At 57.5% G+C, this 12,884-nt stretch overlaps 1 protein-coding gene across 1 annotated transcript in view; it reads right to left on the bottom strand.

Annotated features, from left to right (window-relative positions):
• Window positions 1-12,517, bottom strand: part of LOC104169225 (receptor-type tyrosine-protein phosphatase V-like) — a 35,483-nt gene extending 22,966 nt beyond the window's left edge. The window contains exons 1-13 of the mRNA XM_009710077.1: window positions 12,452-12,517; window positions 11,285-11,348; window positions 8,600-8,866; window positions 7,309-7,578; window positions 6,436-6,721; window positions 5,600-5,700; window positions 4,688-4,960; window positions 3,786-4,046; window positions 2,959-3,231; window positions 2,220-2,489; window positions 1,384-1,653; window positions 679-951; window positions 106-378 (exon numbers count right to left, since the gene is read on the bottom strand). Of these exons, the coding sequence (XP_009708379.1) occupies window positions 106-378; window positions 679-951; window positions 1,384-1,653; window positions 2,220-2,489; window positions 2,959-3,231; window positions 3,786-4,046; window positions 4,688-4,960; window positions 5,600-5,700; window positions 6,436-6,721; window positions 7,309-7,578; window positions 8,600-8,866; window positions 11,285-11,348; window positions 12,452-12,517 (2,947 nt within the window). The remainder of the gene's footprint in view (window positions 1-105; window positions 379-678; window positions 952-1,383; window positions 1,654-2,219; window positions 2,490-2,958; window positions 3,232-3,785; window positions 4,047-4,687; window positions 4,961-5,599; window positions 5,701-6,435; window positions 6,722-7,308; window positions 7,579-8,599; window positions 8,867-11,284; window positions 11,349-12,451) is intronic.
• Between the last annotated feature and the right edge of the window lie 367 nt (window positions 12,518-12,884).

Raw genomic sequence — 12,884 nt, 5'->3', positions numbered from 1 at the left:
GAATGGTTTGGGATGGGGAAGGTGGCAGTGGGTCCTCTGCAAGGCTCAGATGGAGGTTCTGGGGCACAGTGAAGCACTGTGTCCAACCCAGCCCATCAGACTCACGTGTCCATTGGGTGACATTGGTGGAAGAGGCTTCGAACGAGCCTTTTACAGCAGTGACCTGCACAGCAAACTTGCTGCCTGCCTCCAAGTGAGTCCAGGTGATGTTCTGGGCATCCGGACTCAAGATCTGGATCTGATCCCCGCTCTGGGTGCTGAGGCTATACAGAATAACACGGTAGTTGTCCCTCCTGCCGGGGGGCTTGTTCCAGAACATGTGAAGATCTGAGGAGCTGCCTGGGTTGGTAAGGCTCAGGTTTGTTGGTGCAGCAGGAACTGTGAGGGGAGACACATGAGTCAGAGAGAAAAAGATCCAGTTTTGAACATTCAGCCATCTCTGGGGAGAAGTCTTGCTTTCCCCAGGCAGCCAGCAACAACCAGTCAGCAAGTGCTTTGGGCCCATGTGGTACAAGAAGGCTGCAGGATGCAGGAGATGACTGCAAGCCAGCATCACCGGGAACCAGGCCAGGGTGCCCTCCTCTCCTCTCACTGGGTGCCAACATTGATCCTCTTTCCATTCTGGAGCTCCTCACAGTGCTCCTACCCAAATCGCCCGTGGGTGGTACAGATGCTTACCTGTGCAGCCAGTGACATTCTTGGGGAGAGAGCGGTAGGGTCCGGCTACTGCCCAGATCCTAACAAGGTAGCACGTTCCTGGTTCTAGCTGTGCCAGGGTGACATTGGTGCTGTCCTTCCCTGCTTCCAGGTTCCTTGCTGGTGCAGAAGAGCCCTCCTCATGCATGCTGAGCAGGTATCCATCCCTCTGCCCAGGAGGGGTCTCCCAGTGCACAGCCAGAGCCCAGGCAGTGCTGACAGGGCTTGCCGACAGGGCAAGAGGAGGTAGTGGGACTGTGGGAGAGAAACAGCGTTACAGGGGACAAAGCTGGGATCCTCAGGACTGACTCTAGCTTGGGAATGAAGCTGAGACCTGAAGCATTGTGAGCAACTAACATGCTGTCTAAAGACTGCTGAGAGCAGCGGGTTGCCCCCAGATCAAAGCTGCTCCCTGTGTCCCAGGTGATAACAGTGCATCACCACCATGGCCTGAGACTCCCTTTTCCCAAAGTGCTGGGGCAGGCTCAGAGCATGCCCCACTGAGCTCAGGATGAGTGAGGGTCCCAACAAGAGAGCCAGCATCTTGAGTAGGAGACAAGCACCAGTGAGGTTGTGGGGACATGGTCTCAGAGTTCTCCTGCAGACCCCTCTCTTGGTCCCCAGCCCCTTGTCAGGTCACAGCCAGGCTGGGTACCAGGGATACGTGCAGAGGAGCTGCGTTCCTACCAGTGTAGCCGATGGCAGTCTGAGAGGAGATGCGATGAGGCCCAGCCTGAGAAATGATCTCCACACGGTAGCGGGACCCTGGCACCAGCCCCTCTAGGTCAAGCTGGGTGACTCCACGGGGGACGGACACGTTCCTGATGATGGACAGGGATTCAGCCACCGAGAGCTGTACCAAATGGTCTCTGCCACCACCTGACTCCACCCAGCTCACATGTAGCTCCTGGGGTCTCCGGCCAGGCTGTACACTCACGTTAGCCAGAGACAGTGGATCTAGGGGGAAACACAGGACAGAGATCCATGAGATGGTAGAGAAAAGCAACTGGAGAAGCCAGGACACAGCCTGCACCTCTGCACAAGGCTAAAGGAAAAGTGGTGGCAGCTGACTACCAGCTCTCCTTTTGCCCTGGGGGACATGCAAGTTGCCCGTGCATGTCCCCAAGGTGCTGCTAGCAGGCGGGTGCTGTACTGAGAAGAGAGCGCTCAGCTCCCCAGTGGGCTGTTCTGCTCCATGGACAGGGAGCAGCAAGCCCTTACGGTGCTTCCTCTCTTGCACCCTGCTCCCACCAGTCCCAGGTTGCCCTTGAGATCATGAGTGGTCTGGGCAGAAGGTTCAGCTTGACTGTGGAAAGCCTGAGCTGAGGAAAAGGGTCTTTTGAGGCCCAGAAGCCAGTACACGGCACCTAACTCATGCCACGTGCTCCAATTCCCAGGACAGGGAGCATGCAGGTCCCACTGGAGCCCTCCCTCTGCCCAGACATGTCCATGTCATTGCCAGTCTTGCAGGCAGTGTCAGAATGCCCCATTCCTGCAGGAGGCTGGGGACACTTCTCACTTACATGTCCACTCAGTGGCAAAGTGTGATGAGGATCTGTATGGGCCAGCAAGGACGGTCACCTTCAGGAAGTACTGAATACCAGGGGACAGCCCCAGGAATGTGAAGTTGTGGGTGTTTGGCCCCACTGAGATGTTCCTCTGCACTGGATGGCTCTTGCTGTAGAGCTGGAGATGGAACTGGTCTACATCACCAGCAGCCTTGTCCCAGAAGGCAGAGAGTCCCAGTGGGCGTCGAGTGTTCGTCAGGGTCACGCCAGCTGGAGCCAAAGGGTCTGAAAGAGAAGAGACACCCAGGCAGTGAGGGGCAGTCATCATGGAGCTGCCGCGGTGTGGAGTGGGGGCTGCACACACTTGTCCTGGGCACCCTGCATCCCCTGTCCCTGGTGCATTCAGGTCAGAAATAAGCCCTGGCATATCAAACTCCAGAACAGCCTGAACTTCTGCTCCACAACAAACATGGGAGCAGGTCCCCACCTTTCCTGCTGGGAGACATTTGGAAACGTTTTCTGTTCAGTGGTGGGTTTCTCCTGCATTGAAGACCCTTTTACTTCCAACCTGGCCGAATGTGGCTCTGGTTGTCTTTCCACTCTCTGTCTGTCTATGCATCCCTGCCCCTGGTTCCCCCACCTCCCCATACATGGTCCACACTCAGCCTTGCTTCAACGCTGTGAGCTTTCTACTCTCGCTGGCAGGCCAGGGTTGCAATTTGCAGTAGGCTTGAGGTAGGGGTCTCACACTCACATGTCCAGTCTGTGGCTGATCGCACAGGGGATCTGTAAGGTCCAGCCATAGCAGCCATCTCCAGTGTATACTGTCGTCCAGGGACCAGGTCCTCAAAGGTGACATTTGTCCAGTTGTTCCCCACAGTCATGTTCCTGACCCACTCCTGGGACTTGGTTTCCCAGAGGGTGCCTGTGTAGCCAGTGCTGCCAGTGGGAGCTGCTCTCCAGGAGGCTTGCAGAGAGGTGCTGTGGCCCTGATTGCTGAGAGTCAGCTGCTCCAGGGGCAAAGGATCTAGGAAAGGAAAGGTCTAGAGTCACAACTGCACCCAGACTGGGGTCACCTGGCAGAAGTGCAACCCCAAATGTGCTGGGGCTGGAGCCCCTTCTCTGGGAAAACCCACATCCCAGTGCTCTGACCACCTGTGGGATCTGAGCAAGCTACCGTCACCCCTGCTGACACCCACACACCAGTTTGGTAGAGACTGGGCCAGCACAGAGTTCAAACTGGCATGGTAAGAGAGGACTGCTCTGGTGCTGGAGGAGGCGGTGGGTGGGATGATCTGGACCAGGGCGGTGGAGCGGTGGTTCAAGGAGATGCAGCCTAGGCAGTGCCACAGGAGGGTAGCCCAAGGGAGGAGGGCACTGGGCTCTGCTGGCCCTTGTGCCAGGCAATTGGGATACAGACCAGGGTCAGACACACCCAGCAGCACCTCTCCGTTCCTCCTGAGCCTTTTGCCCTTTTATTGCATGAAGCTGCAGAAGACCTGTGCTATCACGACATCGCGGGGAAGGGCAAGGTCCAGTGGGAACCCCAAGGCTGGCTGCGGTGAGGGCTGTGGCACTCACATGTCCAGTTGGTGATGCGCTGGGGTGAGGATGTGTAGGGGCCAGCCACGGTGCTGACCTCAAAGGTGTAGAGAGTCCCAGGGCGGAGGCCCTCGTAGGTGAAATTGGTGACACCTCTGAGCAGTGAGCTGTTCTTCACGGGGTGCTCCATGGGGCTGAGGGCCAGCACATAGCCCTCTCCCATTGCCTCCTCCCAGCTGGCTAGTAGGCTGTAGGGGCTCCCCTGGCTGGACAGGCTCACACCAGATGGTGCTAGCGGCTCTGCAAGGGACAAGGACAGGACCGTGCACATCACTGCGTGGGGCAGTGCAGCGAGCAGCCAGATACGACACTCTGCAGCGGCGCCCCCGCCAAGCACGGGCAGCCAGAGCTGCAGGGAGAGCCTTTCGCTGCTCTCCAGGGGCTGGGTGAGTGCCTCCCCACACTGTTTAAGGCTCCAGTCCTTCCTTCCAGGGGTGGCAGCTCTGGGACAGCACCAACCGTGGCTCCATGAGTCACCCAGGAGGGACTGGGCATGGGGAGATGCTGCTCTGGGAGGACTGGTGGTGCTTCACCACCACCAAACCAGCTGCTATTTGCAGAGGGAGGGGAAGCTGTCTTAAAGCCTGCTGAGCACCGAATCCAAAAGTTACTGAGTAGGAGCTTGTCTCGATTCATGCCTGATACTGTGTGTCACAAGTCTGCCAAGGACCTCCAAGTCCACCCTCACGAGGAACTGTGGGGCAGCAGATTTTGCTGCTCTGACCCACAGCCTGCTCTTGAGACCAGGTGCCACTGCACAGCCCCATCTCTGGTCCTGCACCAATCCCCCTCCCCAACCCACCAGTGTCCCTCCAGGCATCAGCCCCTCCATCAGGTTGCAGAAATGACCTCGAAAGGACATGCTCAGGCTTTCTGCTTACGTGTCCAGGCTGCTGTGCTGTGGGCTGATGCCCGGTAGGGCCCAGCCACCGCTGTCACCTGGACAGAGTATTGCTTCCCAGGGCTCAGCCCGTGGAAGGTGACATGACTGTTGTCTCCACCGACGGAGATGTTCCTCATCGGAGCACCCTCCTCTCCCTCCTGCAGTGTCACCAGGTAGAAGTCCCTCTCTCCTGCTGGGGTGCTCCAGCGAGCCTGCAAGGAGCTCTGCTCTTCTGCACTGCTCAGGGTCACATTGCCAGGGCTCAGGGGGTCTGGAAGGGAAGGGAACAGGATTGTGTGTGTCAGGATTATGGGGTGCTCTGGACCCCATACGTCCCTGAGCCTCATTCTCTGCTTCCTTATCTGCAGGGTTAAATCCAGTCTTAGACATCCTTTGGAGCGTGCTGTCTCCACTCCCTAGCACAACTCCTGGTCTAGCACTGTCCAGAAAAAGCTGGCAGCCTTGCTGGGAAATTCCTAAAAGTTTCCCTCCTCTGCATTCATGTCCCATCACGAGCTTGCTGATATTCCCAGGAATTGGCCTGGACCAAACTCCTGGCTGGACGATCCTGGCTTGTGTGTCTGGCACCAGGGACTTTTGTTCAGTTGGGTAGGTCAGAGCCGCAGATGGCAACAGCAGGGATCAAGTCAGGCTCACTTCGTAGCAGAAACAAAGCAGCTGGGGGTGTGGAGGTCTTCCAAAATCCCAGCTGCAGAGTCAGCAGTGAGCAGGCTCCAGCTTCCTGGACTGGCAGGCGGAGCAGGAAAGAGCTGGAGACTTGTCACCTGATGGTACCCAGGTCCTTCCAGCGTACTTCTGACCAGCGTCTCTGCCCAGGACCAGGATGAATCACTGGCCACAACTGCTCTGAGTTTGCAGCTTGGCACCTCCATAATTCACTGCTCCTCACTAGGGAGGGCCAACGCTTTCTTGGCGTTCGGCATGAGTCTTCCTCTGTCCAGGAGGCTAGGCTTGCCCTCTCCATTTCCCCCCCAGTTTTCCTGAGAACATCTGGGAGAGCAAGTCCAGGGACAGAAACCTTTGCAGTGCTATGGACACAGTGTCGACAGCAAACCAGGACTGTGGTGGTAGAAGTCACCTTCTCTCAGGGCCCTTGTCAGCCTGAGGCCAGAAGGTGGAGGAAGATGGGTTGAATGGTGCAACTAGCTGGGGTGTGGGAGGGCTCCCCTCAATTTCTTGACCTGCTAGAGGCTGGTCTCTGTGCTTGCACAGTACCTGGCACATTAAGGACATCCACCAGGATGAGGTTATCAGCTGCTACCAAAATACACTCTTGGCAGCAATCAAAGGACAAAAGATTCATTTCCCTCCAGAAACCTCCAGTTCAAACCAGCTAAGCTGCTCTTCCCTTGCCCCCTGTTTTCTCTGCTGCCCTTGGACAGCCATGAGGCATGTGAAAGCCCAGCCTCAGCTGCACTGAACACCAGTGGGATCTGCTGCCCTTCCATCCTCCTCCTCAGGGAGAGGCCACAGGCTGATCCCGATGCATGCCAGGCAGAAGCAGGCCAGCACTGGGAATCCACCTGCCCAGGGGACTCACTGATCCGACTATCGCAGTGCCCTAGAGCTGGATCCTGGAGTGGCTTTCAGCCAGGTCCAAGCAGAAGAATTGCGCTCTGCACCTGGAGCTCTGGCAGGAGACCTTTGGATTCAGAGGCTGGACCAGAGGCAGGTAGAAAGCCAAGGCCACCGAGGCCCTCCCTCATCCCTGGCTGTCATACTCACATGTCCAAGCGGTGGCATTGGGCCCCCCCATGGTGTAGGACCCGGCTGTGGTGCTCAGTGCCAGCCAGTACTGGGAGTCCCAGCCAGTACTGGGTGCCGGGGTGGAGATGCTGGAAGGTGTAGCTGGTGAGGCCCCTCCTGGCTGACAGGGTCGTGGTCACCGTCTGGGTGAGGAGGTTGTGGAGAGTGAGGTGCAGCCAGGCAGCCCCCGCAGCACCCGACCAGGAGGCGACAAGGCTGGTGCTGGAGCCCGGGATGAGCCTCAGCTGGGTGGGGATGGAGGGAGCTGAGGGGAAAAGCAGGAGGCAGCGAGGTTCAGCACTGGGGCTGGGGCTCCTTGGACCCTCCTCTCTCCCCAGGGTCTCCTACACCCACAGCTGCTCTCTATGCTGACAAGGGGGCTGAAGGTCTGGCAGGGGTCTGCCGAGGGAAGTCTCTTCCATGTCCCTTCCCAGGCAGGCTGAGGGGCTCTTGAGGTCCCTCCATACTCTCACCCTCTTTCAGGCTGCAGGGCAGAGGGGGTGGCAGCCTGGGTAGTGCAACATTTCTTCTGCTCCCACCAGCCAAGATCTTTTGCCAGGATCCTCAGATTTCCCTTCTCCCATGGGGACATGGAGCACACAAACCCAAGGTGCAGTTCCTGCAAGGCAGGACTGAGGTGCGAGGTTTTTCCCCTTGGCCCAGCACACTGAGCTCACAGTGAGGATGTGAAAAACTCACAACTGCTCCCCATCCTGCACAAACTCCCCATCCTGAGACTGGAGACCTCCTCCCCGTCTCTGCCACCCCAGCCAACACGTCTGCTGCACCCCTCCTGCTAAAACCTTTCTCCCACCCCTTCCCTCTTGGGCAGGCACACCCATCACTCCCTACCTGTCCACTGGTGGATACTGGTGCTTGCCTGGCTGGATCCAGCCAGCGTGCTGACCTTCAAGGCGTATTCGCTGCCAGCCAGCAACCCGTCAAACAGGAACGTGGAGGTGTTTGGCAGGATGGATGCATTTCTCACGAGCGTCTGGGAGTCGCTGTGGTAGAGGGCAAGGTGGTAGCCATCCCGCTGCCCGTGGGCGTGCGCCCAGGAGGCGCGCAGCACGGTAGAGCTCCCACCGCTGCTCAGGCTCAGATTGCGGACAGGTGAAGGACCTGCATTGGGCATGGTACAGACAGTGCTGGCTGGCGATGCTTGACCTGCCAGGTTGCTCAAGGGCTGGTGGGACAGTGCCTTCACCTGATGAGGTCCTGTCAGCCAGCTCCACAGGACCCAATCCCCCAAGCACAGCCCCATCACCTCCCTGCCGGCTCTCTCACATGGGTTGTGTGGGCTGCACCATCCTCTTTGGATCAGTTTCTGCACAGTCACTCTGAACTGGGCAGCGGGGCTGTCAGGGACAACACACCAAGTGCGCGCTGAGAAAGGTGAAGCCATCAGCGCTTACCTGTGAGCTCACCTGCTGCTAGGTCCTCCGTTCCCGCTGGCCCTGTGGATCCTGCCACCTGCCTGAGCACCAGCCCCTGCTCCCTGCAGCCATCTCTGTTGTCTGACACCATCCCTTCTGCTGGCCAACCCCCTTGCTCCAGCTCTACTCTCCTTTTCTGGGTTTTCCACTTTGACCTGCACTGATTTACTCAAGGATCTCCTGGAGAGATGCAGGCAAGGGCTGCCATCCTCACCTGAGCTGTGGACTCGCCAGCCCTGCCCCCTTCCCCAAGTCCTTGCCTCAGTCAGGGAGGACACAGAGTAAGGCTTGGTGAGTGAGCCAGTGATTGACAAAGATCTACCAAAATCATGGAGCAGATGCTACTTCCTTGTAGCTCTTTCTAGACCTCCAGGCATGACATTTTCCACCCCTCAGCTCTCTGCAGTCCACGTCATAGGTTGGTTCATATTTAGCTATATTATTCCAGGAGAAGATACAGCATGAACCTCATCCATGCAAGGTGCAGGGACAGGACCCTCCTTCCACATGGATGAGGGAATGACCCCTGGGGCTCTGGGGACCAGGGAAGGACCCTAATCCTTGTGGAAGTAAGGAAAGGCCTGACCACCCCATGAACTCATGGGACTCCACACAGACCTGTACTTCGCACCCTCCAAAGCAGTGTAACAATCATTGGTAGGAGTACTGAGACCCTTTGAATCTACCGTCCCTGGGGAATGCCTTACTTGTCTGTGCTGTGACTGTCTGGCTGGTGGTCTCCATGCAGGCAAGTGTGGCTGTCACCTCAATCTTGTAGCGCATGCCAGGGGTCAGCCCATGGAACCAGAAGCTGGTGATGTTGGGTCCAGCAGATCCATTCTGCAGCGGTGTGCCAGACCCCAGGGAGGAGAGGGTGAGCGAGTATCCCTTGGCACTGCGCTCTGGCTCATCCCAGGACAGAAGGAGGGAGTCTGACCGGCCATGGTCACTGACACTGAGGTTCAGGAGGGTCCCTGCAGAGGCAAAGCCGAAACCCTCAACAGGGAGCTGTGGTGTAGCTGGCTGGTCAGCCTGCAGGGCCACACTCCCCAACCCACTCACCCTCACTGCACACCTTGGCACAGGCCACCACTGTGGGCACTGCTCTGCTTCGGTCAGGCCCCCCAACCCCAAGGGCTCCAAACAGCCTTTGGAAAACACGAGAAGGTTCAGAAGCTCCCATGGCCTGGGGTCAAAGGCACCGTGTGAAAGTGTGCTCCATGCTTAGCAGCACCAACTCTGTTGGAGAAAGACTAGAAGGCTTCAGGCCATCACATTTTGTCCAGACAGCTGTGGTTTATGGCAGAAAAGTTGACCTGGCTAGGTATAATCCATTGCTCACCACCTTGGTTGGTTTGAGCCCCGAAAAGATGTTGAAGGGCTCTACGTCCACCTTCCAGAAGCAAGACAATGGCCATTGAAGGAGCAGGATGGATATGGCCGTGGGGCCGTTATGCTCCCTGCAAAAGTCTCTGTCTCTGGGCTCTGACAGAGGAGCATATAAAGGTTGGTTTGGAGGGATCCAGGCACTGAGTTGCCCCTGTCCTGCCCAGTGCAGAGATGACATGGGAAGAGCAGGACACTGCGTACGTGGAGGAAATGTGGGGCCAGATTTGCACAACCTGAGGCTGAGGTATGTCCCTGCCTTGGCCTTGCTGCAGCAGCAAGGTCAGCACGCTGCGGCTGCAGGGCTGGTGCTGTGGCATCCAGATGGAGAGTGTCTGGGGACAAGGAAGTGGCATATGAGGCTTGGCTTAATTGGGGGGTCAGTGGCCAAAACTGCTGTTGAATCGCTGCCCTTAGAGTTGCTCAGGAACCACCTACACAAACAGGAGCCAGACAGAGCCTGTCTGTTGGGACCAAGCTGGCAACCTGGTCCTGGCAGGCTCCATCTCTGCCTCCCGTAGCAGATTGTCATGCACTCCCCAGCCTTGCTGTGAACGATGAGCTCTCTATTGCTCTCAGCCTTTGGAGAACACCAGAACAGCTCTAGTGCTAATAAGACATTTGTCTAATAATTAGCACCTAAAATTTATGATGTACAACATGTTGTAACAGGCTTACATTTCATCTGGCATGGCAAGAAAGCTTTGAACAAGCACAGCCATTGCCCCAGAGGTCTGCCTGGGGGCTGCCTTCACGCAGCAAAAGAGGAGCAGTGTGGGGTGAGCCCCAGGGGCAGGGGCACCTTTGGGACTGCTCAGGTGTTGTGTGCGGCCTTCCCACAAAGCTGGGCAGTTTCAGAACTACATGCAAGTTCTGCTTCGTGCAATGTTGCTGTTTGGAGCCTGCTGCCATGCTGAGAGCTTCACTCAGCAGATGAGTGCAAAGGGAATTGGGGAAGTGAGATGGACAAAAAAGAGAAGCACGTGGTCTCCCTGAGCAAGGTCTTCTCAGTGCCATCCCTGAGCAGTTCAAGTGCAGATTTAGGAACAGACTGCTCAAGAAGGGTTATCTGAATGTAGGTGGGTGTCCATGGGTCAGGTGTCTACACCTGGGTCAGCTGCCCTGGGCTCCCCTTGCTGTCAGCAGAGATCCAGTCGCAGCAGCTCATGGAGCACAGGGCATGGCTAGTCTCCTGAAGACAGCTAGAGGGATTGTGCCCTGCATGGCATTCAAACAGGGATGTTTTTCACTGCGGGATCTTTCTTATCTCATGAAGGTATGAGTTGTCCACTCATGTTTGTCTGCTTCTTTTGGGTTTCCAACAGACTGCATCGCCTGCCTCTACCTGTCACTTGGCAATTGGCTTCTTCACCTCTGCAGTACAAATGTACTAATATCTAAAACAGGCCAGAGGCATCCTCCAGCCCTGAGGCCCATGATCACAATGCTACTCACGCCCCCATAGATAAGCTCCGCTAACCACATCACACACAGCCACATCCAGGTACACCCCGTACCCTGACTTGTGCCTGCAGATCATCTCAGAGAGTTTCCACCAGCACGGGCCAGCGCCATGCGAGCACCACACTGGTTCCAAGCAGACAGCAGTGCTTGCTGGCTGCAGGTGAGTGCGGCTGTGCCGCTCCCCAGCCAGCTCGGCACAGCTGTGGGGCTGCCCCATGGAGTACAGTCTTGCCCAGCCAACTGCAGGGGCTCCGTGCAGGGCACTGCTGCTGAGCCCACTTGATGCTCCATGGGAAGGAGAGAGCTTGGAGCCCTATCCGTCTCTCACACTGCGCCCCATAAGGCTGGTTGCTGGAGGAAGATGAGGCTGACTCCCTCCACTTCCCTGGCCATGATCTGCAGCCTGCTGTAAGTCTAAAGCAGAGTATTTACAAAGCTACTCTTAACTCCAAGAGTCCTGGCCCAGCACATCTGTTCATCTCACTGCTCCCGGACACCAAGACCACCCTCTGCAGCCTGGGAACCTCTTTGCTTTGACTTACCTCTATCGCTGAGTGCATCCTGGCCCTCCAACCCTGCCCGTGCTGTCCGGTTGCATCCCTCGTCCTGGGGAATTAAAGGTGTCAAGTGAGAGGGGGTCAAGGTGAGCTGAGACCCATGCCTGGGAGAGGTGCCCCGTGCCATGTCAAGGGCCAGGTTGGCCAGGCACAGGTCCCACCCCACCATGGCATCTAGGGGCTGCAACCCTCTGGGGACTGTGACTGCTTTTGCCAGGAGAGCTCAGGTCACTGCTCACATCGCCCTCCTCTAGCCAAGGCAGGGAGACAGCCTCAGCAGATGTAGCTTGTGGGCTGCCCTGCCCTTTTGCATGGGTCTTGGGACTGCAGACCAACATGGGGCCATGCCCACAGGGGAAGACAGCCCACTAAAACAGCCAAGGCACAAGGGGAACATTTGGGGAGGGAGCTCTGGACAGGCCTTGGCAACCTCATTCCCTCTACAGGCACCCCGCCTTCTCATGATCATGGGTGGGGATGATGGAGGGACCCCAGACCTCAGTCCAACTGCCATCCCCCACAGGCTGCAAAGCGAGGGCTTGGCCTGAGAGCTCCAGAACATCCAGCACCCTCCACACCGCAGCAGGTGCTGAGCACGCTCGCGGGACACCCATCTCCCCACAGTCTGCTTGTGAGCAGGGTGTGCCTTGCTTTAGGTTGAGGCTAGTTCCCTCCACATTAAAGGAAATATCTCTGCCCACTCCCTGTCCCGCAACAAGCCACAGAGGAGCAATCATCTTTCTTGAGTTATTTCCCCCTCGGCTCTGCTGGCTGACTCATTTCTGGCTCCCCTACTGACTGCCGTGCTTTTGGGAGTGTGTGCACGGAGGGGAGCGAAGGGGCTCCGGGCCCCTGGGAATAGCAGCCAGGCAATTCCTGAGGCAAGGAGCCATGCAGCCACGGCAGCAGGAACACACTCCGATCACAGGCACTGAGGCGAGAGGGCACGGTGGAGGCGGGGAAGCGGAGGAAAGAGCCAGCTCGTAATTGCAAACGTCGCTAATTTGGTGCAGCTGCATGGCTGGAGAGACAGCCCAGAAATATGTCGTCATTCCTCAGCGGGGTAGGACTATGCAAAGCCCCTTGCCACCAGTGAACTTGGATCCAAGAGCCCGCATGGACAAACGGGGGGTTGAAGAGACAAGGGCTTACCTCTGCCAGGGTTCCCAGGAGCTGTGGCACCCACAGGACGAGCAGCGGCAGCAGTGGTGGTCTCATTGGGACCAGAGTGGCTGCAGATTAGAGGGATGACAAGTTGGGGAGGGGGTAGCTTCTTAGCAGTGGCTATCCCTAGCCAGCCCCTTCTCTCATGGCAGCGAGAGGCTGCGTCCCCACATGCTTTCCGAGTGCGGGTGACAAGATGACATCAGTGGGGACCGGCGTTGCATGTCAGCGCGTTGCACATCAGCCCTGCCAGCTGTCCTTGGGTACGAGCAGAGCGTGCCTCCGGGCTGGGAGAAGTCCAGTGTGTGTGTGCGTGCCTCTTGCTGTGTGCATTTGCTATTGTTCCCGTGGATCTGTGTCCCTCTGCGGTGACTCTGCAGCTGTCCTTGTGTGAGCGTGTGCGTGTTGCGGCCAGCGAGCC

This window comes from Cariama cristata, unplaced genomic scaffold (assembly GCF_000690535.1).
Source record: "Cariama cristata isolate BGI_N322 unplaced genomic scaffold, ASM69053v1 scaffold32601, whole genome shotgun sequence".
Taxonomy (NCBI): Eukaryota; Metazoa; Chordata; class Aves; order Cariamiformes; family Cariamidae; genus Cariama; species Cariama cristata.
Note: the sequence above shows the minus strand (reverse complement) of the source record. Positions and strands in the feature narration are given on the sequence as shown.